This window comes from Mustela nigripes, chromosome 13, assembly GCF_022355385.1.
Source record: "Mustela nigripes isolate SB6536 chromosome 13, MUSNIG.SB6536, whole genome shotgun sequence".
Taxonomy (NCBI): Eukaryota; Metazoa; Chordata; class Mammalia; order Carnivora; family Mustelidae; genus Mustela; species Mustela nigripes.
The window spans coordinates 125,380,542-125,408,515 of record NC_081569.1 but is presented as its reverse complement, the minus strand read 5'-3'; the positions used below and the strand labels follow the sequence as shown (position 1 = coordinate 125,408,515).

Below are 27,974 nucleotides of genomic sequence, written 5' to 3'. Positions count from 1 at the left end.
TTATGAGACTTCAGAGGTCAACAGTGGGGGCTGATCTGGTGGGACTCTTTTCGTGACCTGAGTGGGGTTTGGATCTAGGGAGGATGTGGGCCTAGATGTAGATACAGCAGGAGAGGCTAAGCCGGGGGCAGATGAGGTTAGAACTTGAAGGTCTGCCTGGTCTCACCAGAGCAGAAAAATTGGTTTACTTTGTTACTAATCAAAAGCAAGGAGACTTCTCTGAAATCTGTTTGGGGGCTTGGACTCTGAAGTCCTGTTTCTAGATGTAAGCATTTCTCCTAGCCTTAAATTAGATGTGTCGTGTTTTGTACGGAAATGGAACTAAATGGAATCTTTCATGGTTTAAATTTCTTTTCTCAAATAGGGATAAGCTGATGTTTTTATTGCTAAACATTTGAGAACTTAAAAGTTGAAAGATGTAACTATTTTTATATCATACTTTGGTACATGAAATGCCTTTAATATACAAACTTTCCCAAATTTACTTTCCAGCTTACGGTTCATGGTTTAGTTTTGATCCAAGAAAACCAGATGCCTTCGAGAGGGCAGCTTCCTCATTTGAAGGCCATGAAAATCACAAATTTTCTTTCTTTCTTCTTAAAATTAAATTGAGAGGAAATACTGGGACAGTTTGAGGAGAGGGTGTAAGAATCTTAGAAAAGGAATAATTTACTCAATGATCATTCCTATTCTTAGCTATTATATGATGTAGAGTTGGGTTTATAGTACAAATCCTGAGGAGAACAATTTGAGATTCCTAACTCCTTGCTAAAAAAAGTTTTGGTAAGTAAATATACCATCTAATTATATGTAAGAATCTGGTCCCATTAAAAAAAAAATTGCTATTTAACTATAAGATTAAATATAGATTAAAGAAAATATAACAATTACTGTGACTTGAAATACAATTTACATACCATTGACCAGAGCCTCAAAATGGAAAATGCATTTACCTCACTTGAAGGGATAAAAATGAAAAAAAAAAAAAAAAAATTGGCTTGTTTTCTTAGCTAAGTAGGTAGGCACTTTTAACCCACATAACCTTTAAGTCCAAATGCCTTATGTGTATTGTTTTGTTAAGCTATAGATCTTATCTCTTTTATTAGTGCAAATATGTAAACTATAAGAAAAGCTGGTGATTCTGGGAAACTGTATGCATAAGCTGTTATATAACCAACTGGTTTTCAACCTTTAAATCAGACACTAGTAAAGGAAGTAATAATAACGTTAGCCAATGGGAAAAACATCCAGCCAGATTTCTCCCAGCTGTGTTTCTCCCCTCTGTGGCCTTCAGTAACTTCAGTGGAAGTTCAGTGTGTTTAGGGAGAAAGATGGCCAGAAGAATCAAAATTATTAAACCAAAAAGGTCAATCTTCAAATTAAGTCTTGGACCAGGCTCAGTGCAAGAATAAGGTTAATCCCTTCCAGTGTCCCAGTATTGTAAGCAATATGGCTGATCGGCCACAACTCAAATGGGGCTGATATCAGGAGTTATCCTGCCCAAGGGGTGAATGAAGGAAAAATAGTTGTTGGCTTTGAAATGTACAAATCAAGCTATTAGTGTTTCCTTAGCATTCCTTTTGATTTCCAACTCGAGCTTATGGTGACTGCAAGAGATAGGAAAAATCCTCAGAAAAGACAGGTCCTTGGATTGAATTCCATATAAACAGAGGGCCAAGGAATTTTGACAAAATTGTTGCTCACAAAAAGTTGACTTTGCCTTTGAAGTTCTTGTGTGTTCCATATTTACCGTCAGACACCTTCATTCATCCAACAGTAGCACAGGGTGTTCAATAATATGATATAATGGCTTTATTTTTTTTCAGATTAAAAAAGGTCTTTCATAAGATCCTTCTCCATTCTGTTATAAAATCATCAGCTAATATGTTTTCAAGGATTTGCCAGCTAAATAATCTGTGCTACCTTCAACTTTCAGGTCTAACTGGCCTGATGTAATTTTTTTCCTTTTTTTAATGGCCACAGATGTGTGAATAGTGGTTTAAACCAGTTCCTACTAAAAAGAATGGACTGCCTGGAGTTCCTCCTGACACATTAAGGGAAAAGCTATTTAACTTAAATCCACAGGACTTTTTAATTAAATCCATAGAATTTAAATGAAACGTGTTCATATTCTCCCTTATTTTCTCCCCAGTAAGTCATTTCGATCCAAGGAGAGAAAATATTATAGTGTTGTTCAAAACATCAATGAAAATACTGACATAATTTCTCTCTACCCCCAATATTGCTCTGGTGTGATATAGGTTCTGAGAAGCACCAGGACTGAGAGCCACTCTTTCCAAAAGGGCTACTCCCACCGAACCTTACTGTGCTCATCAGCCCATTAACAGCTGGAAGTCCTGAGGTTAGAGAAAACAAAACAAAACCTGTTCAATTTTGTCTAATGCAGAATTTCTCCAGCTAGTCTGAACACATCACTCCTTTTTTCATGGAATCCCTAATGCCAAACAAACTGTACATCATGCACAGCTGGTTTTGTGTTTCCGTTTTCCTTCCTAGCACAATGACTGGCCCCTACTAGGAGCTCAACAGATTTCCGTAATGGATAAATAATAAAATGCATGGCTGTCCTTCCCGAGGTCATGTAGATTGCATTATGTAATTTTTTTCAGATCAAAGATCTCTGTCTTCTGCAGTAACCACTGGTACTCAAATTCAGAGACGAAGAGTACCGTTTCTTCTGGACATTTAACTATAGTAAGTTTGTAAAACATAGGGTCGTGGAAATAGAAGCATCTTTACAACATGTGAGAAACTTAACAAGCAAGTATACTTTAACAACCACAAAAGGTTATTAGGAAGGTATTGCTTTATTGCCCTTGTCCCTCTGAAGAACATTCCATCATGGCCCAGTGGGATTCAGTTCGTGGATGTTTTACTGTTGGTTAGCATTTAATAGAAATCTTTCTCCACTGGTAGATTAGCACATAGAGAGCAGAAGTTCTTAAAAACACTTTGATGTTGAGAAAGGCTGAGATGCTGAAAGTATATAGCGCCAGATTATAAGAGAACTCTCGCAGAGCAAATCTCATGACAAGGAAAGGAGTCTGGCAATGGTGCATTTGGTCAGAGTAAACTGAAAGACAGTCCAGAATATGACTGAAGTGATCGCAGGGAGATATTTGGCCACAAAAAGATAAATAAATAAATTGTGCTATGAATTCTTTACAGTGTTCTACAATTCAGGTATCACTTGTAAATTCTTTATTGCTATTAAAAATGGATGATTGGAAATAAAATTTTAAGGTACTGCATGTAGTAACAGACTGCTGAGATGATGGATGTAACAATCCTGAGCGTTTATAAAACGGACTGTCTAATATTATATATGCATATCTCCATGACATGTCATAACACGTGAAAATTTATTAGGGAGAAAGCATTTTTTAAAAAAATCAATTGTATATAAACACTCCCTGAATCTAAAGTGCTGGCAACTTCTGCCTCAAGAGGAACTTGTTTCCCTGCTTTTTAGCCAGTCATTAAAAAAAAAAAATCCCAATTATAAATCCAAATTTTGTTTGGAAAAATGTGACTGACCACACCTGAAGAATGAAAATGCAATTTCTCTGCTGGTATCAAGTTGCCAGTAAGTTAGCTGTACGTCATTCATGAGCTGCTATTACTTGGATTGATTTAACTTCTATCCTTCCCAAAGACCAAATATATTGTTGTTTCAGTCAGTGCTTGGCTATGCTGAAGAGCAGAAGCTGTGGATATGTCTGCTAGACAATCTGGGCCAAACTGTGACAGGGACAGATACGCTGTCATTGGTCAAATACTCATGTAAAGCAACGAATTACATTTTGCTTTTTTTGCTTTCATAGTCCTCCTTCTTAGACTGTGGACTTGTTCCATCCATTGGTAAACTTGTGGCATCTTCCTTGATCGAAGGTGAATCTGGAGTAACTGTTCTTTTGGTAAACGCTGGCAAGGTGAGAGAAAAGACAAAAATAAACCCAGATGAAGAGAACCCCCGGGCTGACAAAATTGTAAGTAATAACTGTGCCTGACCTAGTTTCCTGTAAACTTTACATGGTATAGACCTTAACAGACCTCCCATGTAGGAATAAATGTAGGACAGTTACTGTATTTTGGAAAACATCTATTCATAGGATTTAATTTTGGCGGGATTTGAAGAGTATCTCAGAACAAGAGATGTGCATTTGGTCAATATACACTGATACAAATCACACACACAATTTGGAGGGAGGAACCTTCATTGCCTTCTTTTCATGGAATCTTCCGTGTGCCACAAACTGAGACTAGATCTGGAATCTAGGCTTACCATCTTTCTACAACCACTTACCTCTCTTCTGAGCTCCAGATGGGCAAGTCACACCACCTACAGGAAGTCCGCCTGTCTGATACCAATCTCTGATGCTTGCCCACCCCTTACTTTCTCCATCTTAGAAAGTGACACACTCATCACCCCAGCCCGGGTTTCTCAAACTTTTGTTCCCTCCTCCTTTTGTCCTGTCTGCTCCACTCATCCTATTTAAGAGTAAATTCTGAAGATTTTACCTCCCCAATTCACCCCAGGCCTCAGGCTCCCTACCTTCTCCATTTTTATTGCCTCAGCCCAAGCACCATTTTCTTCCTATTTTCACTAGTCCCCTTCTCTAAATCACAACCAGGATTATCTTTCCAAAAGGTACATCTCATTATGTCACTTTCCTCCAGTGGCCTCCCAGGAAACTCCGAATAAAATCCAAACATCTGACTGTGGTTGAAAAGGCTCCCATGGATCTTCACCCCTCCTCTCCCTCTCTCTCTCTCTCTCATCCCTCCTTTCCCGCTCAATCAGAGCTCCATCTCTCTGGAAGACCATATCCAATTATTTTCTGTAGCCTTTATACTTACTGTTCCCTCTTTCAGGAGAACTCTTCCCACTCAATTTTAACTCAGCTGATTCTTGCCCTTCAGGCTTCAGTTCGTTGTAACCTCCTCAGAAAGGAATCTCCTGATCACTAATCTAAAGTAGTCTATTCCACGTGCTTTCTACTATTTTATCTTCAAGCACCAAACACCATTTAAAATGATCTATTACTGTTTACTGCCTCATTCTTCTATGGGATGAGGTGACGTTTTCTGTCTTGTTCTCTTACTGTACCCTCCCTGAGGTCAGAGAGCCTCCTGCATAACCTTTTAGTAAATATTGTTTGAAGAAGTGAATATACTTATGGGATTTTTAAGAGATAGTGAATTGGGGATTTTCAGGCTGCTTTCTAGACAGTATCTGCAGAGTACCTTGTGAATCGAAATAATCAGAACTCAGTTATTTAAAAATATCTGACACCTAACTGGTCAGTGAAAAGATTGTCACATACACAAAAGTCACTCTCACAAGAACTGAACCTATAAAATGGAGAGACAAATGTTGTGTTTCCATGAAATAAATAAATCCTTAATGGACAAGAAACATTTTTTTTTAACCTTTATCATTACCCCTAACATTTTGATTGCCATAAATCTTTGGCATTTTATTCTGCAAGTCTGAGGACAGACTACCTATGAAGCAGTTCAGTTAGCCAGTGGATCCTGAGGTACAGCATAGAAAAGAGTCTATACTGTTCTTGCTGCAGAGAAATTATTTTTCATCAGAGGGACTTAAACATTCCACTTTTTTAAAAAATTTTATTTATTTATTTGACAGACAGAGATCACAAGTAGGCAGAGAGGCAGGCAGAAAGAGAGGAGGAAGCAGGCTCCCTGCTGAGCAGAGACCCCCCGATGTGGGTCTCGATCCCAGGACCCTGGGATCAGGACCTGAGCCAGAGGCAGAGGCTTTAACCCACTGAGCCACCCAGGTACACCTTAAACACCCCACTTAAAGGCACCTCAAAATACACACTGAGAACAATAACTTTTCTTTTCATAGCAAGTAAACAGAGGTAAGAAAGCAAAAGAAAGTTCCTTTTAGTAACTTTCATTGACTTGCTTTTTAAAGAATATCAAGTTAAATTCATATGTAAGATTCACAATATGTAAGATTCATTAATATGTAAGATTCACATAATAATCTGAAGATAACATCCCTCCCTTGAAAAAAATCATAGTCCTTTATTTTGGGGTTTATTTTAATAAACATTACTGAATAGTTTTAGAACCACAGAAAGTTTGAAATCTGCATTTATTTTAAAAATTTAGCCTAGAGATACCAACTCCATAGATATTAGGCATTTTAATCTTAAAGGACTCAAGATTTGGAGAAGTCATCAGATTACTACAGCCCTCTCTCAAATCCAGTCTGCTCCTGGCCCCAAGAGTGAGGGCCCTGTCCTAAGAGTCATGTTCCTTTAGCCTAAAAGAAGCTATACATGGAGACTAGTGGTCAGTCACTACTTATAAAAAGTAAAAATGACAGTTTCAAAAGCTGGCATTATAAGTCTCTCCTTGTAAGCCCCCACTGTCTAGAGGCTGAAGGTAATGGAATCCAAGCCTTCTAAAAGAGTATCCTGAATCACGGCCATCACTTCTAGCCAGCCAGGATAAATTTGGTAGTAATCATGGCTCTAAATAATGGATTTCTGTGTTCCTATTTCCAGTGGTAATATAAACTTACAATTTATACATTTCTTCCCTTCTTCCTGGCAGAAGGAATCTACCTTTTCTTGAATTGACCTGAACTACACAAAGCTGACATAAATTACTACTTAAAACAAACTTTCATTAATGCTGGATCATTTCAGAGACCACAAATTATGCAGTATTTTCCCATTTCCTTTGTTTTTTCCATGGTCAGTGATTCTACGCTGTCGTTTGGTCACAGTTTGACAGGGCGCCTACGTCAGCAGAATGAAAGCCTTAGCATCTACGGCACAGACAGAAGGGCCTCGTCCTGTACAAATCCCAACTTGAGTGAGTAGGAGCCTGTTCTGTGGGCTCATAAACTTGCGTCTGCCTCAGCACCTATGGTTATGCACTCCTCACACCTCCGTACAGGTCTAAACTGCTCTAAACTCCAACCCTCAGCTTTCATGTTCCATTCACAAGGCAATGAGAAAATCGAATACTTGCTAGTCAGACATAAAAGCAGGGGTGTTCTTAATAGCGTTTTATTTTTACAAAATGCCTTTCCACCCAAAGTGTACATACAACCTGTCAAAGAGCAACAAAGGGCTACATAGAAAGGCAGTCGCTTCTTACCCCATCCCACCCAGTCCCCCAATCCTGCACCCCAGGGTCAACCACAATCAACCCTTTTAACTTTCTTGTCTGCATTTATTTCCATTTTGTAAGAAAAAAAGCTTATATGTCTATTTTCTGACTTATCATTTATAAATGTATGCACACCCATCCATTTCCCCTCATTCCATCCTCCTTATATAGTTAGATTCGAACTAGTCGTGTTGGTAGTGAGTATTTATAATATTGTGTAAATATAGCTCACATAAACCGAGTAAGTATACTATGACAACGTTTCTTTTCTTACCAATCTTTCCCTTAGAGTTATTAATTGACCCATGTTTTTATTTTTGTTTTTTTTATTTGCTCTTACTCTGTGACTATCCTTAATTATTTTAATAGCTCAATGAGATCTGCCAGATTCTAAGTGCTCACCTGAATCAAATAACCTAACATCGTTATTTTCTAAAGATTTTCCTAATGGAATCTTCACTTTCTTCTATCAAGTTGAGAGAACTAAACACGGAGTCTCCAGATTTTTAAAGTGCCCGCCCATCAGATGGTTAGAAAAGCAAATAAAGTAAGGCCTGCAGGGAGGTAAATCATCACAAGATTTGCTGGAGTTCAAGAGAAGATCCTAAAAGGTCCCAGCACTGGGGGTTGGGGCATTATGTGGTGGAGAAGATCACTTCAAAGGAGTGGAGGTCAACACAAAACGACATAAGGTTTTTCAATAGCAACATTAGATTTTGGAAGAGAATAGTGCAATGACTGCAGAAGCAAAGTCACTTTCAACCTAGATTTTTATAGCCAGCCAAAGTCTCGTCAAGTGTGAGTGGTGGAAGAAATCGATTTTCGGAAATACAATGACTGAAAGCATTTACCTCCTTTTTTTGATGTGCTCCCACAAAAGAAAGAATTGAGACAACAAAGGAAGGCACGAACAAAGGAAGGCATGTGTTCTGAGAAACTTGGGCACCAGCACAGGATGGGGGTGAAGGAAAAGCTCAGGACATCAGCCATGCTATAGGTACGGGTTGGGGGGGCCCTTCTAACCTGCCCACTCCTGGCTTTTGTTCTCTCCTCTCAAGACTCACTAATCAGGTACTGTTCCTCTTGAAGGGATTTTCTAAATATCTTTTCTCTCCTATTATCCCATTCTTTTTCTTCTAGTTTCTTTATGGTTTTTGCAACTTTGCCTCCCACCTTTCTAGTTTTTCATATTTTAAATTTCTGAGACCTCTTATACTGTGGTCCTTTTTCATAGTGTCTTGTCCTTATTTTTAATGGGTAAAATGTTTTCTACCTCTGAGGACATTAATGATACTTAAAAAGACATATTCTGTTCCCTGTGTGATCCCTTTACTGTAGCTTGGTTTTTCTCTTTGTTGGCTTTGACATTTCTCCTTAATTTTGGATATTTAAAAGGAGGTTAGAGAAAAATTACAGGATAGTTTCTGTAACTAAGCTCAAATTTTTTATGCTACAAAAATGAAGCAGTATTCAGGGTGATCCTGATCCACTTTTAAAATACTATATTATGAAAAAAACATATAGAAAATTCAAGGATTGGGCACCTGGGTGGCTCGGTCATTAAGCATCTGCCTTCAGCTCAGGTCATGATCCCAGGGTCCTGGGATCCAGCCCTGCATCGGCTCCCTGCTCAGTGGGAAGCCTGCTTCGCCCTCTCCCTCTGCTTGTGTTCCCTCTCTCTTTGTGTCTCTCTCTGTCAAATAAATAAAATCTTAAAAAGAAATTCAAGGTTTATCAGAAAAATAAATAAGAATAACTATGATCTCTAAAAATAAGTTTAATTCAATCACTTAAAATGACTAACAATAAGGTACCAATGATTAAATTTTTAAAAGTATCCTTGAAAGCATGGAAGTAGGTATGGAGGAAAATCATTAAACAGACTTATCAAAAGAGGAACAGTAAAATGTAAAGCTATGAATTAATAAATTAATTAATAATTTAATAAAAAGTTAATGAGGAGGTTTAGTCTTTAAGCTGAATTTTTCAGTCAGATTTTACAATGTAGACTATAATAGGTATTTTCATATCCAAGTTATGTTCTCAATATTTTTTCCTATTCTTACTTAACTTTGCTTCCTTTTGAGCCAGTATTTATATGGAAACCAATGGCTTCCTGTGAGGAACACATCTTAGAGAGATGACCACAGGTGGTCATGAAATGCTACTGAGTGTAAAGCTGGATGTCCTTTCTTTCACTGCCTGTCATAATAGTAATAATAATAATAATAAATTCTAAAAACCCTGGTGTTTTCCCTCTAATGTCTCCTAACCACTACTTCCTAGGTGCCTTTAATAGCATAATAGCAAAATGAAATAGCAGGAGAACAATGACATCTATGTCCATATCATGGTGCTATTTATACCTCAGGCTCCTGAATGTCTTATTAGGTAGGATACTATGATGTTTGATGGTGTTTTATCCTTACCCTCTGCCTACATGTTCACATGCATCCAACAGACCTGAGGAAAATTTTCCATTTCTTCATATGAAACACAAAACATTTGTGTATGTGTATATCAGATTCTGAGGTACCATAATCTATTTGAGATACAATTTACATTGAAGGGCAGCTGCCAGATTAGAATAGCAGGGGTTTTATGCAGACATATAAAATCACTTAGTAAAATGGTTACGACAGGAAAGAGAAAATGCTCAGCTTTTGGAGTAAAATAATCATGATATAATGAAAACCAAACCATTTTATCAGAAACTGATAAATATTTATTCAATGAATCCATGAATATAAATCAGCAAAAATGAGAGTTATCACTTTTGGATCTGACCTACTTGTTTGTGGCTTATTTTGATATTTTATTTTATAGTAACCTACATTTTTTAAATGACAGAATTGTCAGATTTAATATATAAACTCTATGTCCATGGTAAATTGAGGAGTTAAATGATTACTTCAATAAGAATCCATTAAATAACATTTAAGATCCAATGATTTGGATAAAAGTGGACTTAAACTCATATTCTCATTCATCTTAATATTAATTGAGCATTTACTACATTCCAAGTACTATGTGGGATGCTGAGGAAACAATTGTGAACAAAACAGACATTGCTCCTTTCATCACAAATTTCACTCTTTAGTGAAGAATATAATCACTAAACAAAAAGTCAATAAATAAAAAATAACTCCATAATTATTCTAAGAAGGGTTTTAAAGGAAAGTTATAATGTGTAATGGGCACTCATAACAGACATCGTATTTAAAACCATAGGTTTCAAAGACTTCTTTAAGGATTTTACATACAAACTGAGACTTGAAATACAGTAAGGAAGAAAAGAGGTGAATGGTGGGGAAGGGTAGCCTAGGCCAACAAACTCACACCTTGTTCACACTGGTAACATTTTATCAACATTTAAAGTACATTCACAGGATGAAATCTAGCCACTAACAGTATTGGTGACCTTATTCTTTGCACAAGATGATATATAGAAATATATATATCACAGTTCTGTGAAAAGATTTTCTACTTTTTGATGACTTAAATTGTATAATATCCTCTAACTGCCTTTACCCACTCATCCACAATTACCAGCAACCTCCATACAAAAAATTTGCTTAATTAAGATTATTACCTTGAGTAATTCCTTTTGTTTTTCTGAGAAGTGTAAGGTCTACAAAGAAGGGATCCCATACACTTTTTAGTAAATTGGGTAACATAAATGAATCTGGGAGGCGTTATCTGTAGGATTCATAATAACAATTTCTTCAAACTCCTAATACAACTATTACTACCAGGCACTTTACGTTTTAATCCATCTATGAGTTGCAGTTCCTTAAGTCCAATTTAAAAACTGGTACAGGGCTTCATTACTTACGATTCAAGTGTGACAATCGTGGACTAGACAGGAAGCGACTGCGATCATGCCAAGAGAATGAGTTCTCTAACCCATGAGCAAGGGAACTTTCTGGAAAGATTCTGTCATCCTAAAACAAAGAATACAGCACTTCAGTGATTACAAAATGGAAGGACCAGGACTCATTTAAATGTGCTGAAAATGAAATTGAACCTCAAATATATGAGTCATGTTATACAACAATTTAATTATTAAAAAAATACATGCATGCTAAAATAAATTATATATATATATATATATATATATATATATATATATATATATATATGATATAAAAGGGAGAGAGAGAAGGATACACCCATGGCCACAACAGCATGACATATTTCTTTCTAGTCTTTTTTTTTCCCGTGGATTGGTTTTGTAAATGTTGTTATAAAACCGTGTTCTTCATTTATTTATACTAATACTCTGAACACTTTTGAAGTCACTATATTATCTTAACCTTTAGTTTATGTGTTACTCACATACTATCTAGTGGATAAACTATGCTTTCCTCAGTTATTACTTTATTGGGCGTTTAGGCGGTTTTCAATGTTTTTCTCCTATAAATAACACTGTGAAAATATCTTTAAATATATAACCTTTTCTATATTTAGGACTATTCCTTATGACAAATTCTTAGGTGGAAATACTGGGTCAAAAAAACCCAATTTGATATTTTTAAATACACTTAGCTATACTACATTCCATAAGGATTACACCAATCCTCTTACTCATTCAACAAATATTTAATACATAAACAAAATGAACACAGAAAAAGGCCCTCTCCTCATGGACTGTATGAATGTGTTCTTGTACCCAAATCTTAGCCAAAAATGGGAACTTTAACTACAAATAACTTATTACATTAAAAAAAATGCTTTAATATATTTTTCTATAATAGTGAAATTGCAGTTTTTTTCTCTTAGATATGTTCTAGTTATTTACACTACCCTTTATTTTTTTGTTTCAATTCATGCAATAATAATTTATTGGGCACTAAGTATGTGCTGGTTGAAGAGCAAACAAAACATTGAGGCCTACAGAAGAGAAAGAAAACAAAACTTTCAGGCCTACAGAAGAGAAAGATAACAAATAAATTATGCAAAATATAATGAAAAATTACAAAGAGTGCTATAAGAAGAATAGGAAATAGTTAAATTTAGATGAGAGGTCCAGAAGAGGCCCCTTAGGGACATGATATTTAAAGCAATATGTGAATGTTGAGTACGAATCAGCCAGGCAGAAGCTTATAGGTGGAGGATGAGGAGGTGGGAGCAAGGGGGAGCAGGAGAGGGTGGCTGGGCAATGATGATCCAGATGTGTGTGAGGGCCTGAGGTGAGAAAGTCTGGTGTGTTTGAAGAACTGAAGGAAGGCCCCTTGGCTGTGGCACACTAAACTAGGGAAAGTGGTTACAGTGAGATCCAGGGGTGAGATATGGATTAGGGATTTTTTTTTCTTAAGTACCATTGGAAGGCAATCAAAGGTTTAAAGAAGATTTCTATTTAAATTTTAAGGAGATTTAGGGGCCCCTGGGTGGCTCAGTCAGTTAAGCGTCTGCCTTTGGCTGAGGTCATCATCCCAGGGTCCTGGGATCGAGTTCCGCATCAGGCTCCCTGCTCAGTGGAGAGCCTGCTTCTCTCTCTCCCACTCCCCCTGCTTGTGTTCTCCTGTCCTCTCTGTCGAATGAATGAATAAATCTTTGGAAAAAACACATAAACTTTAAGGAGATTTAAATTTATATTTTGGTCGTTATGTGGAGACCAGACAGAAATAGCATAAGTGCTGAAGTGGGAACACCAATTTAAAAACTGTAATTTGAGGGTGGCTGTGGGGTCAGGGGAGAGGAGGGATCAAGAATGCTACCAGAGTCTTGATAAGACACCTGCAGTTAGGTGGCCCCCATGGATCCCCATGGATCCCTCCAAATGTCACCCCACAGAACAGGGCCTCATGACACAGGACCATTTGCTGAATTAATCGTCATTCTCTGTATCAAGTACATTTTAATTGTTTGTCACATAAGTATGTATGCAAATGCAAAAGAAGGGCCAAAAAGACCAAGTTTATGTATAATGGTAAAAGGCCCATTTATTCTGAGCTAAAAGCATGGACATAATCTTCAGATCACTCAAGATCATTAGCCTTCCTGTACCAAAAGGGCGTTCAGGTGAAGATTGTTTAAAATGAAGGCCCTGAGATTTTTAACCATATGATTTACAGTTTTTACTAATTATGGGGATTTCATAAGAAACTAGAGGTCATTCACTGTAGGATCTCTGGAAAGAAAAGGATATACATTGTGTCCCCAGTGCAATCCAATAACTACTTTAAATAAGCTGACATGGGGCAGCTGGAGGCAGGGGCAACAGAGCTAGCTTACCAAAGTTAAGGCCAGGATGGAGTTGGAAGTTGCACAAATGCAAAAGAGAGTTATGTCTTCACAGAGTGCTAAAGATCTCCATTTAAGTGTGGTTTCACGAAGCATGAAAGAGAAAAGTATAGTAATGGCTCCGCACTAACAGATGCTTCAATCATTATGCGCCAATAAGAAAAAGAAAAAACAAGGGATGCAAACACACACACTTTTTGCCCGTTGACAGCTGGATTGAAAAGACAGGGAGAGAACAGGAGGGAAGCTGGAGGTCCAAGCATCTTGCTGAATGAAAGACGGTGCAAAGACAGACTCAAAATGGGCCTACCAGAGGAAGGATAAAGTACCGGAAGACATTCAAATCCTATTCATCCTTCCCAAAAGGCATGGTTTTAAATTTCCAAAACAAAATCAACTGGCATCAAGACACGAGTTATATGTTTTCTGTTTACAGAAAAAGTAATTTATATTTTCAATGACAAAACCACCTTATTGGCATATGACAATTAAAATATGGCCCTGACATATTTCACTCTTAGCAAATCTGGAAAATACAGAAGAAACTGAGAAGAAAATAATGTGATAAATTAAAAAGTAGTCTATTAGCCTAATTGAAGGGTATGTTTTCTGATTCTTCTTTACAAATATCTTTTTGTATTGAGTTTACCATTTGTTGACATTGTTATTTCTTACTTTTTCATGCAGGGTTATACATGGGAATTTATTTTACCATCATCATGATCATCAGTATGTTTATAAGATAGTTTATTCGACTAATCTGCCATTGTTAGAAATGCATTTCAGGTTTTTTTCCTATTATAATTTGATAAATACCTTGGTATGCAAAGCTTGGTCAATATTTTAAATTTATTAACAGATTTCTAGAAGTAGAATTATGAGGTAACACATTTTAAGGGTGCTTTTTAATATCCATTTCATCTAAATTGTCAAATTTGTTGCCAGTATGCTGATACTCACAACATTTCCTAAATATCCTTTTAGTGTCTATGAGAGTTCTAGAAATACTCGTCTTTCATTCTTAATATTGGCAATTTGTATGTTCTCTCCTTTTCCCTAATCAATGTGGGTAGGCTTTTAAAAAATTTATTGATCTTTTCTTTCTTTTTTTTTTTTTTTGCAAGCCTCTTATTGATCTTTTAAAAAAACTCAGTTTTGTTTCCATTCCCCTTCCCCATTTTCCTGCTTTCTATTTCATTGATTTCTACTCTTATCTTTATTATTATCTTCCTTTTACTTAATTTAGGTCTGTTATTCATTTTTTTGTTTCAAGCTATGATTATCTATTATCAACTTTTCTTCTTTCATAATATACACATTTAATTTATAATTTTCTCTCCAAGCACAATCTTAATTGAGTTCCACAAATTCTGATAAATTGTATTTTTATTTTTATGCACTTAAAATATTTTCTAATTTTCCTCTTGAACCCCCAATGGGTTATTTAGAAATATGTTGCTTATTTTCCATCTAGGAATCTTCCAGATATCTGTTATTGATTTCTAGCTTCATTCCATTGTGGTTAGATGACATACTTCACATAGTTTCAATCATCTTAAATTTACTGAGATTTGTTTTATTGCCCAGAGTATAGTCTATTTTGGAGAATGTTAGATGTGCACTTGAAAATTACATGTAGTCAGCTGTTGTTAGGTGGAGTATCCTACTATAAATGTCAGTTAGGTCTTGTTGGCTGATAGTGTTGCTCAAGCTTTCTGTATCTTTACTGATTTCTGCCTACTGTTCCATCAATTACTGAGAGAGGGATGTTGAAATCTTCAACTCTAATTATAGTTGGTCTATTTTTTCCTTATGATTCTATCAGGTTTTGCTTCATGTATTTTGACACTCTGTTAATAGGTACATACCATTTAGGAATGTTTTCCTTTCCCTTTAAAACAGTTGACTTTTTCAAACCACTCATGTCTGTTTTTCATGTATAGAAATGAGGAAGCTTAACTCCAAACAGGTTTAAGTTGCAACATTTTATAGGTCTTCAAAAGACTGTCAGACTCCTTCATATTACCCTGAAATATAACTAATGAAATGAATAAAAGAATATCCCCAAAGAAAAATACCTCACAATCCCTTTTGATAATCAACATACAAGAATTAGGAAAAACCAACCAACAAACCCTCCATTTTCCCCAATTTTATATTGATATTTAATTTGTGGAATTTCCAAAGAACTAAATTTTACAAGGTAACCTTAAGATGAATGTTTCTTTAGAATTCTTATCCATCTTTCAATCAAGTACTTAAATATTTAAATGGAAATACTGGTTAAAAAAGGAAGATTCGGTGCAATTTTAGGAATTCTACCTTTTGCCTTTTACCAATTCTTAAATCCTTAGCACAAGGACTTATTTTTATTGCTGTCTTAAGTCTCAACAAGCTAGTTAGCCAGAATTGCCTGCAAAAATTCCACTGGGTGAAGGGACTTGCATTTTCTAATATTTTCCCTGGGTTTCTTCCACTTCTCTTTCATAACCCACATTGTAATTGGTTTCTTAAAAGCTGTTCCAACCTGACTAAATCTCTTTGCTAAACTGATCTCTAATGATTAATATTTAATGACGCCCACCAAGTATTTTTCTCTCAGGAATATTATAAGTTCAAAGTTTAGAAGACAGATGATACATGTGATTTTTTTTTTTAATTTTAATTTATCCAACCCTTACCCTGGAGAGAAGGAAAAAAACACTTATGTGTTTCTGAATCTGTGGCAGCAATGTTTTCCTGAATCTGTCTCTTGCCTCACAATGTACCATACCTCCATCTCTTCCCCACTCTTAATTCCCAATTCTCCATCAGGGCTCAAAAAAGCTTAACCTCTTCTTCAGTAAATTTTATTCCTATTTGGAAGTTCGACCAGGCAGATAGTTTACTTAAAGCCTGTCTTCTCCATCTCAATCTGCGTGGCTGCAATTTTAATTTATTTTTTTAAAGATTTTATTTATTTATTTATTTGTTTGTTAGAGAGAGAGAGCAAGCACAGGCAGACAGAGTGGTAGGCAGGGGCAGAGGGAGAAGCAGGCTCCCAGCCGAGGAAGGAGCCCGATGTGGGACTTGATCCCAGGACCCTGAGCCGAAGATCAGCCACTTAACCAACTGAGCCACCCAGGCATCCCTGCAATTTTAGCTTTAACCTCAACGAGGGTGAGGCTTTCCCTGTCTCGATCCTTCCATCTACCCATCCCAATAGTCCAGAATTTAGCACAGTGCCATTTGTGTTAAGGAACTCAAAGATAGTAATATATGCTCACTTCTTGGCCAAAGTGAAGAAATTCAAGTTTGCTATGGCTGAAGCTGGGAAACAGGAGACTGCCACTTTCACATTCTAGTTTCCTCATGTCCAAAAATGAAGACCCTGGAACAGATCATGTTTAAGTCCTCTGGGTACTAACACTTGATGATGCTAATCCATCTGAACAGAACCACTGAAGAACCAGTACTCTAACTATGCAAATGATCTTTATCACAGAAAATGCAAATTTATATAACAGTACCATAAACCCAAAGCCACACTTGTCCACAGACTGAAGAGACTCACAAAAATACTGTGCCAGATCAGGCCATTTGATTAATTTACCTTTAGTCAATTGATATTTTATTATGTATCATTTAATATTCCTGGTGACTCAAAAATAAAAAAGATTGCACTTATTTTCTTTAACATACTTTAGATTTGGACCCATATGACTTTCATTCATTTTCAGAAACCAAATCTATTCACTGTGGATAAAAATTTGCCATAAATACAGATACTCAAGAGAATATGCCACTGACTTATAAAACAAGGGAAGGAATCAAAGATGTTTTAATCACGGTGTTTCATTGCAATCAGTGCTGCTTCTCTTAATGTGACTGTTGTAAAGGAAACAATGATTGTTTGGATAAATATGTTATACCATTTTTAATTAAGACTAATAAGGCATTTAATCAGTATTCCTTGTGTTTTTTAGCATCTAGAATTTTGGATTTAAGGCGCTTAAAAGTGAATTTCTCCACAATCTTCTTAATGTTCTTGTTGATAAATTATTCGGAAAGGTGAAAATATGGTGCTTATCAAGGAAACTAAGTATAGTAGGGGAGGGCTCTAGTAGGTTAAGAAATTAATATGCTCATCTAAGTACCCATGTCGATTCCTCAATAAGCATCTTTGACTCATTGCTATTTTCAAATTTTACAACAAAGAAAAACTCCAATTCATTAGGCAATCTTTTGTTTAGCTTTTAAAGAGCTAGATGACATGAACTAGTTAAATATTATGGCTGGCAAGTTAGTATTGATCACTTCAAAAGAATGAAAATCTCTTTAGACTTAAGCATGATTTGTTTGCCTACAGAGTTTCAGACTTGTCATCTAAGCATTCCTGAAAAAACAGCATTTAAAATTTTTGTTAGAATTCCAGAAAAGCTGAAGCAAGAAGAAAAAAACAAAAAACAAAAACAACAACCTCATCACCAATTTAGCATGTATAGGATGCTCATTGTGTACTCTGGAGTTAAAGATGAGGCAGACAGTGTCCTCAAAAGTCATATAATCCAGTAGGACGGCATTTCCCAAACTTCAGTAATCACCTATCGTTTTACTAATTTTTTTTAGTGTTAACCTAAAGATTAGCCTTGAACCCTAAATCACTATATAGGAGAGGCTTAAAGGTTGGGAGACTGGTTAAAGCTCCTCAAATTCTCCCACAGTTGCTGCTATTGTTTCTAAGGAACATCTGTAAAATTACCTCAATAATAATGGTGATATATTTTAATAGTTATTCAATAAACGTCACCTCTAATCTTGAATTGCACCAGGAGTTATGCATAGCATGCAGCAGCTACTATTGGAGAGATTTTAAGCTATGTCCAGAAAAAGCTGACCTGAGAGGAAGTGCTAACAGCCATTAACTGCTATGAGCAAAGTATAAACAAATCATGGAGAGATTCGAGGAGGAAGAAACAGCTTCCAGGAGTAAAGCATGTACTTTATATCATACACACGCTTACATTGAACAAATAGGACAAAGGGCTTTGGCAGACTCTGCCTGCATAAACTGTGCCGAAAACCATTGTCAACACTTCCTCACCTACCTCATCTTATCCTGCAAAACATCTGCTTCTTTAAAAGACGTTATGTACTAAGTCTTCAGCTAGAAATGGAAAATCATGATTTTCCTTCCAGGAGAAGGAAGGAAAGGGGGCAGGGAATCATGCCTTCTGTGATTTTATTATAAAATCCTCTGCTACTTAAAACTATATATTTAGTATGGGTAGAGAGCACAAAAGGGCAGGCAGTAAATGGGGATTTTTTGGGACAAAACCATGCTCCTCTGTGAATTCAGATTAGGAATGCTATGTTGACTTTCGAACATTCTGTTCTATTCGAAACAGCTGGGATGGCGAGGAAGACTGTATGTTCGACAGAAACCCAGTTTGATGAAAGAGAGGCCATGAAATGCTTCTGTTGTCTACACACAGAGAGAAATGTCATGTCAGATTCAGGTCTGAATTGCATTCTAAACATAAACTTTTAGATCCGGTTTTGTCCAGTTAACTTGGACAGCTTAGTACAATATGATTATGCTTAGTACAATATGATTATGCTCTCAGAAACTGTGGACATTGAAAATCTTGAAAGGTTTGTAGAAATCTGATTTTTGTTCTGTTTTGTTTTAATTTGAATTCCAATTAGTTAGCATACAGTATAACATTAGTTTCGGGGGTAAACTACAGTGGTTCAACACCCCCATATGTCACCCCATGGGGATCCTGGCAAGTGCCCTTCTTAAACCCCAGTCACCAGAGAAGGAAACAGCAGGAGGTTGCTATAGCCTAGACAGAAAGAGCCCCTGGCTTGTCCCCTTCCTGCTCACGGCTCTCTCCACCAGCAGCAGTGTGGTTAGGCTGCATGTCTCACTGCCTTCCTACAACATTAACAAATTGAGAGAAACCTGTGGCCAATACCGTTCTGCTATTCCAACAGATTGTCGTCTGTCAAGAGTAACACAGGGTTCTGTACGTGTAATGCTAATAGCGATCCTCTTCCAAACAAACGTGCATCAAATACTTTGTCTTTTGTGCTACAGATTGTGTGAAGGCTTTGCATTCCTAAGGGTTGGTGATGATTTTTCTTCTTCTGCCATTCTCTCCCGCCCCCAGCAGAGTGCCTATATGTTGCAGAAACTCAAGTTCTCGTTGAATGTTGTACTTAAACAAAAACAAGCGCCTGTGTTGCAGCAATTAGAACGGAAGCTCCAGAGAGGCAGCGGGCTTCATCTGTTTTGTTGACGGATGTGAGTGGCAAGCACCTCCCTAGTAAGTTCCTGGCACATAACGGACACTGAGTGACTATTTGTTGGATGCATGGATAAGGACGGTGACTTTCCAAAGAACCTGGGAAGTACTTATTTGATTGGTAAATCAAGCAGAGGACACACTGTCTGAATGTGCACAGAAAGAAAGACGAGGTTGGTAATTTCTCCTTTCTTCCAACCAGGGGCTGGCAAATGCTTTTCTCTCGAGGGCCAGATCATACAGAGCGTAGGCTTTTGGAGCCATTCACTCTCTGCCCTACCTACTCAACTCTTGCTGCTGTGTGTGAAGGTTGCCACAGATGATATGTGAATAAATGCGTGGCTGAACCTCAATAAAATGTTACTGACAGAAGCAGTCAGCAGGCAGCACTTACCTCACGGGAGGTAGTGTGTTGACTCCTGCTCTAACCTAACAGGCGAGAACGAAGCTATTCAAGAAGACAAACAGGTAACTATTCCCTCCACGAGGACCACACCTTGGGCATCCCTCACCTGGGTTAGGTCAGACAGGGCTTTGCAGGGTGGTGGCAGCTCAGTATGTTTGTCGAATTTTAAAATGAATTCTACTATAACTGATTTCCCGGAACCACAGGTTCTCCCGAACCAACAAATTCAAGTCACTGCAAAGTGTCTTTTCTTTGAAGTCTCCTAGCAAAACATGTGGGCAGTTAATAGCTATGGAAATAATATCAAATAAAACTAGGGCAGCACCTTCTCTCTTGATAGAGGACCAATGCCTCTTACTTGAAGCCTAGCCTTCAGGATGTCAACAATTAACCGGAGGTAGCTCTTCTGATTATCTGTGAGGCTAAGAAACGATGAACAAATGTCTCATTGCTCATCTGAGTGCCTGCTTCTTTTGAAATATTTTCAGTGAATTGTTTTCATAAAGGGTACAGAAGCAAATCATTGTTGGTATCACAACTGGCCAAACTGTGCTTCCACATTTTCTTCTCCAAAATATGATGTACTCATGGGCGCTGAGTTAGATTATGCATTATTTCAGGCCAGACATCTGTTACAAATGGTGAGAGTCTACATATTCATTACTAGAATGGATCAATGTTTTAAAATGTTTAAGTAATATTAATGTGGAACAAATGACATCTTAAAATGTGCTTTGTGGCCTTTCCTAATACTCACACTACCTATTTGCAAAATTTTCAACTTATTTCTTATTTTACTAAGTGTTGGCCTCCCTTACAAACCAGGCCTGATTTCTTCTTCAGCTGCAAATGTAATTTTAAAGAGAACTCCAACAAGATTACTTGTTGAACACGTTAAACATTCATAGCTTTGCCATATGCTGTTATGGAAATTACACTGATTTAAAGCAATCTGGGTGTCACTAGGTAGTACTGATTCACCTGATACCAAATCTAACCACAGTGAGAAATAATGTTTTAAAGGTGGCATTTGCATCTGGATCTCTGCTGAACTAAGAGGCATGTACTGGGTTTATTTTTGGAGGCAATGGATTTTCATATTAAAAATATGGTTCTACATCTGGTGATTTCTAGAAAAATTAAGGTTATAGGAGGCCCAAATTTACACTATTATAGCTTAGCAGTCAAGGATATAGATTCGTGAAGCCAGGCAGATCTCAGTCTTAATCCTGGCTCAACCATTTGATAGTTCTATAACCTTCAATGGTAAGAGAGGGCAAATAACGGTGCCGACCTGCCAGGTTTGCTGCAAGGATTAAACGAGTTGATGCATGTAAAGCATGTGACAGCTGTGAACAGAGCACCTTCATGTGGTTGGCTCAACAATGAGTCAGTAGTATTATGGGCTATGGCCGCCTAACCTTTGTACTTCTGTTGAAGGTTAGCAGCATCCCATATTAAGTGGTGGAGAAATGCTTGAGTATATGGGGTCTGATGGGGATGTCGGAAGATGATTTAGTGAAATTAGGATCTGCTATACAAGACAATGAGGTCATTGTTACAGTCAATAATCTCCAACTATAAAAAAACCAAAGGGAAAAAGGCACAGTCGCAGGACACCCTTTGCACAGTTACAGCATCAATAGTGTGGCATAACTGTGTTGTTTTTATTTGGGATGAGGAAAGCGGAGAGCTCATTTTAAGCATGCTAGGGAAAGACTTATGGAAATGAACACTGTCTTTAGATCCACTGAGCATCTATCCAATTACATTCAGAAGACAGAAGAAGGTTCTTAGAAATAATTACATTTGGCTGTAATAAGTGAATATATACGGTGTAATGAATATTCATACATATTGAAGTCTGTGAGAATATAAAAAAGATAGAAGAATCTTTAATTTTTGTTTGTATGTTTCCCTAAATTGACTTGGGCATGTACATTTGAAAATAGATGGATTCTCTCTAGGTCAGTATTCTGAATGGGGGACGGTTTTGCTCTCTATGGGGGGTTTAGCAAGTAAGTGTCTAGAGACATGTTTTGATGCCACAACTTGCGATGGAGGACGCCACTGGCATCTGGTGAGTAGAACCTCAGGCTACTGCTCAATGTTCTATAATATGTAAGGTAGCCTTCACAACAAAGAATTATCTGGTCCAAATGTTAATCCCAAGGCTAAGAAATGCTGCTCTAAGCTAGTAACTGTTCAGGGCCTAACAGGTTTAAAATCACCCACACCCCAGGTGGATCTTGGGGAGACTCTAGAGGATGGTAGGCTTTTTTGTCAATATGGTCAACTTTCCAGTCTCCTGTGTTGATTCCACACTAATGAACCATAAGCTGAAGTCATTGTATGGAGTTCATATCCTCAGGAAAATAATGATTATAAACACCAAGATTAGAGTTCACGAAGTACTATGTGTTACTTGACCTTCTGGAGACTTCAGCTTTGAGAGTAGCTGGACTTACTATGCACAGAGGAGGGCTACCACCTATGCGGAGCCTCTGACTGACCAAGAGACCAAGGGTCTCCTGGCATATGATTTCTTAAACAACATCAATACCAAGAGATAAACAACAGGTTAAGCAACAATGGCATAAAATGAAAGATAATTCCCAAGTAAAAAGTTATAGGTACAATCTCTGGAAATTTTATTTTCTAGTCCCCCAAAACTGAAGATTAAGGAGTATCTTTTCTTTTACGTGAACCCTGCAGGGGCAGCTTAGAAGGCTATAGCCACAAACATGGATAATGCTCAAAGACTGAAAATGTATATAAAGGACATTACTTTGAAGCCTCTGACTCTGTACTTGGTGTCATCACAGCGCTGAAGAGACTCTCTGTGAATGCTGTATCTAGAATATCTCCCATCAATTCTTTCAGAAAAGCTGCGGGAATCCTGAAAAAAACAACAATGTCAAAACGGGCAGATGAAAGGAAAGTCGGTATTTGAAATAAGAAAAAGAAAGTCCTGATAGGTGTCTAGAAAGATATGGGGGAAACAGAGGTCACACCAAGGAGAAAGAAGGAATGGGTTGCTTTGGATGCTATCTTAAAAATAAAAACAGAGTCCCACTTTGGTTATGTGTATTCTTTTCACAACTAGTCCTTCGTCAGTCTGAAATGACTGACACTTTTAGTTGAAGGGAACAAGGTTCCAGTAAAAGTGAGTTGTCTAAAGATTAATGACATTAATGACACCATGTCACTTTTGAATGCTGCATTTTCTCTCTTGGAGTAGGACCTGACATCAGAATATTCTGTGTTTAAAAAAAAAAAAAATGTTACTGGGGTGCCTGGGTGGCTCAGTCACTAAAGCAACTAACTCTTGGTTTCAGCTCAGGTCATGATCTTATGGTCGTGGGATTGAGCCCCGTGTGGGGCAGGCTCTGTGCTCAGTGTGGAGTCTGCTCTACTCCCTCCCTCTCCCTCTGCCCATCCCCCTCCCCCAACACATGCATGCTCTCTCTCCCTCAAATAAATACATAAAATCTTTAAAAAAATGTTACCTTTAAAACTAGAGTCCTCTTTCATCATTAATTCTTTAACATTCTACCCTGTTAACCAATATATCACATAGATTTTTAAATTGAAGGATACTTCATTTGCTCTCAAAAGCATAGAGATTCAGGTAGTAAAGAAATTAAGAAAGAAAAATGTCAGAGTCATTCAATCATTCATTCATTCTTCTCTTCCCCTTCTCTCCTCCCCTTCTTCCCTTCCTCCATTGTTTGGAGAGAGGATGGAACATAGTGGTCATGATACCTAGTTATTTAGACATTTCTATTATGAATTAGGAAGAAATTAGAATAAAAGAAGAGCAACAGATTTGCATATTTAAGAAAAATTATCTACAGGATTTAGCTCCCCAAAGAGTCCCAAGGAACTTACTGAGTGTTCAAGCTGGAAGGGGTATTAGAATTACAAATTTTTTTATTATAGATAAAATGTTATACCCTAGTGGAAGTTAAAAATGATTTGCCCAAGACTAGGCAATTTGTGACAGATTGGGCTTGGAGCCCAAAGCTATTTCTTTTCTACCATACCAAGTATATAAGGTTTAAATGTGGAATTGTAGAGTTGAACCACTTCTTTCAAAACAAGGTTAAAGAAAATAAGAGGGCCTATGACATGTTTAAAGGAAAAGAAAAGACTAAATAGGATGAGATTTGCATTTACTATAGCTTATACTTACGTAGCCATAGACTGTAGTATTACCAAGAAATACATATGTGAAATATATCTTACAGAGATACTAGCAACGCCAGTGTGAGTAGGAACTAGAGATAATGTTGCTCAAGCCCCTCATTCTAGGGATGAGGAAATGCCAAATTTACTAAGTAGTTTTGTAACTACTTAGTAAAAGCTCAGATTGGAGCTTACGTCTTTGGGCTCTTGTTGATAGCATCTTGATTTTTAGAAAGTTTTAGAAGTTTGAAAAACATAATCTCATAATCTAAAGGCTTTATGCATTTTTATTTAAGGCCAGGTCTAGTTGTTTTCATTAAGTTGACTAAATAAGCTCTTTTTATCATAAAGGGGACTTTAGAGTACACAGAGAGTCGGTTTCGAGCTAGAGGCAGTAAAGGCAAAGAAAATGGGCTTGTAGTTAATACCTAGAACTAGATCCCAGTTCCAAACACTTTACATACTCTAAGCTTCCGTTTCTTTGGCTTTAACAATGGGAAAAATAGTGCCCATGAGTAGGGGGTCAGAGGATTTGAAAATAAATATAATACAGGTTAGAACGTAGCTACTGCCCGCTGCATGCTAGTGCGGAACACTTGCCGATGGACTCCTTTCCTTATAAGCTAAAGGTTTCAATGTTAATGACTGATATTGGAAAGCACGATTATAAACTTTGAAAACTACTCTCCCTAAAAACACCACTAAACAGGCATCTTCATATGTGTTTATATATAAGCTAGACTTGTAGGCAATCACTTAGCCCATATGATAAAAAAAAAAAGTAAAACTTTTGGTAATAGCAGAGAACTTATAAATTGCACTTATGAATATTCTGTTCAGTGTAGACCCCTGGAGGAAAAAAAGTGATCTGTCACTGGAGGTTAAATTTTTTTCTGTTTTATGCTGGTATAAGAGAGACATCTGTTTTTCAGTAGCAAATACCACCTGTTTCCAACACCTTCTCTTATCTGCCCTTCCTTCCCTTAGATGACTTGTTAGCTACAGAGAAAAATGTGGAAGGGATATGGGAGTAACATACTGCCTGCTATCCACATTGGGAAATAGAAGGGTGAGTTAAAATCACATCTCTTTGGACACTGGTTTCATAATCCTTTGATAGGGATTTAGACTGCAAATATGTAATCAAATCTTGAGAAAGAATCGAAACTTTAGCAAAATGTACTAGAAACACTTTGTTTATTCCATCTGCGATAGCCTCGATTTCTGGATGTGTCAGCTCCACCCTGGATCCTGTTCAATAATGTTTAGTAACCGAACTATCAAAATATGCTTAGTGAGAGGTGACTTTAAGATAGCATAGATCTTGAGAGCCACGTTCTGTCAGTGCCTCTGATAAGCAATATGGCATAATCAGGCTATATTTCCAACTCATTAGATTCTCAAATAATATGTTAGATTTAAACAAAACCTAAATGTAACACAAGTTATATTTTAAAGCCAATATGAAATAAGGGGTTCATGGTTTTCAAAGTATACTCTCACCATTGCTAGGTTCAGCCACATGGGACCAAGGTGTTATAAATCACTACAACAGCCCATTATCTATGCATCCCTAAAGGGATATGCAAGGTATTCTCTGGCCTGAACCTTGTCTGGCAGGACTGGAGGCAGAATTATTTGTTTTACATGTCTCTTCTACGAGAACTTCAAGAAGTTACAGTAGTTATGTCCACACATGTAATTAATTTCCTTCATAATGAAATGATTTGTGGATTCGGTTCTATCGATAAATGGCATGGGATATAAAATCTAAAACTCTGTGGATTTGAATTCAAATATCATAGTATAGAGATAACCTGTGTACTATCATATCTCTAAAACAGTACTCTGAAAGTTTGCAATTAAAGAAAAAAGACAGCCCATAAATTAAAATTGCTTGTCAAAAAAATTATCTACTGTCAATTTAATGTGTAACTTCTTTTAGATCTAAGGTGTTTCTAAATTAAAGTTAAAGCTTTAGGAAGCCAAATGAGCTTCTAGTGGGAGGATAAAAGTCACCAATTTCCTCTATTGTGGTAATACGTAAGTTCCAGTATTTTCAATCCTGACTTAACAAAGGTCAATAAACACTGATAAGATGGAATATTAAGAACCTCCAATATTTTTTTAGTTCTTCCTCCCTCCCTACAACCTTCTTTGCACATCAGGAAGATGTCAAGTGTTCTCACTCAAATAGGAATACTGAAAGAGACAAGCCAACTTTTTCTCACTCTCAGGTCTTTGAAATCTTCTAGTAAGCTCAGTTTCTCAGGCACAGACTCCAGATGGTCCAAGGCCACGCGGGTACTCTGAAAAAGAAAACATACGGCAGCCAAACATTATAAAAAATTGATCAATACTCTCAGAACCCAAGTACTAAAAATCACTTGTACCATGGTTAGAAGCAGTTCAATCTATAGACAGTAAAATAAGAACAGATATCATAGAATTTCTGAGATAAATACATATTTTTTAAATCAGGAGAATTATTTCCTTTCATAGAGCTTATGAGATGCATTTGTAAAACTGCCTCAGATATAAAAACTCTTCCTGGATAATTACTTTCAACTGATATGCTATGAAAGTTTCTATAGAGCATTTCATATTAATATTAATTTACAAACCTGCTTCAGTGAATATCAGAAATAAAGCACAAAATATATTGAGAAACAGATGAATTTGAAGTTACTTCTCTATGGAATATATTAGAGATCTTCCCAAGTTGCCATTATACAGAAGAAAAGAGTTCCCAACCATTATTTTACTTAAAAAAGAAGAGGTTCTCATAAAATTTGGGAGAAACATCTGAAATTAAATATTTATAAGAGGGACACAAAATTTTGTTGATTGTAAATAAAAAACTTAGTCTTTAATTAGCTTTGATTATACCCACCAATATAAACATTAGCAGGGAATGATCTAAACATTATTTTAAAGGCAATATGAACCCAGAAGTGGTAGAATAGCCTTGAGACCAGAGAATATATCCTAGGCATCTCCATATTCTTAGTCTTGTCACAGGCCCAGCACATCAATGTATTCTTAGTCAAAAGATATTAGCTTTTAAATTTAAAACAAATTGCAATTATTCAATGAAATAAACCACAAACCCTGTGGGAAGAAAGTGAAGTGTCTTGTGATAACCTGGACCTATGTTTGCACAGTGTTGCTGAGAAGTTAGTGGCCACCCAATAGTCCATATGCTGCTCCCCTACATCCCCCATGTGAATGGTTCTGAACAACACATAATGAGTACAAGTGACAGGTATCACTTATAAGCTTAGTCAGTTAAGACCCTATGTGTTCCCACTTCCATCCCAGCCCCTGCTATGAGGACCTTGGAGGCCACGTGATTCAGATGGCAGAGCTACAAGAGAGAGGAGAGCTGTCGGCCATATTGGACTTCATGTGAGTGAGACATCAACCTGTATTGTGTTTAGCCATGAGATCTCAGGGTTTGTTAGTTATTACACAGAATAAATGCCTTAATTATTAAAAATAATGCCAGAGAATTACATAAATTATAGGTTAATCTTTTTTTTTTTTTTGGTGGGAGGAGGCTCCAAATTATGAGTACATGAGCATTTTTTTCTCAGAGGAAGTTCAGTTTTTCTGGAACCAGACAGGGTTAGGAACTGATGTTACCTCATTTGGTATGTCCACTT

At 37.0% G+C, this 27,974-nt stretch overlaps 1 protein-coding gene across 7 annotated transcripts in view; it reads right to left on the bottom strand.

Annotated features, from left to right (window-relative positions):
* Positions 1–2,809: 2,809 nt before the first annotated feature.
* Positions 2,810–27,974, bottom strand: part of CEP128 (centrosomal protein 128) — a 390,964-nt gene continuing 365,799 nt past the window's right edge. For 6 of the 7 annotated variants that reach the window (XM_059373593.1, XM_059373587.1, XM_059373590.1 and 3 more), the window contains 4 exons: positions 26,541–26,618; positions 22,910–23,020; positions 11,015–11,123; positions 2,810–3,945 (listed from right to left, as the gene is read on the bottom strand). In XM_059373593.1, the coding sequence (XP_059229576.1) occupies positions 3,818–3,945; positions 11,015–11,123; positions 22,910–23,020; positions 26,541–26,618 (426 nt within the window). In that variant the 3' untranslated portion in view covers positions 2,810–3,817. The remainder of the gene's footprint in view (positions 3,946–11,014; positions 11,124–22,909; positions 23,021–26,540; positions 26,619–27,974) is intronic. The other variant, XM_059373591.1, reaches the window with a different exon arrangement.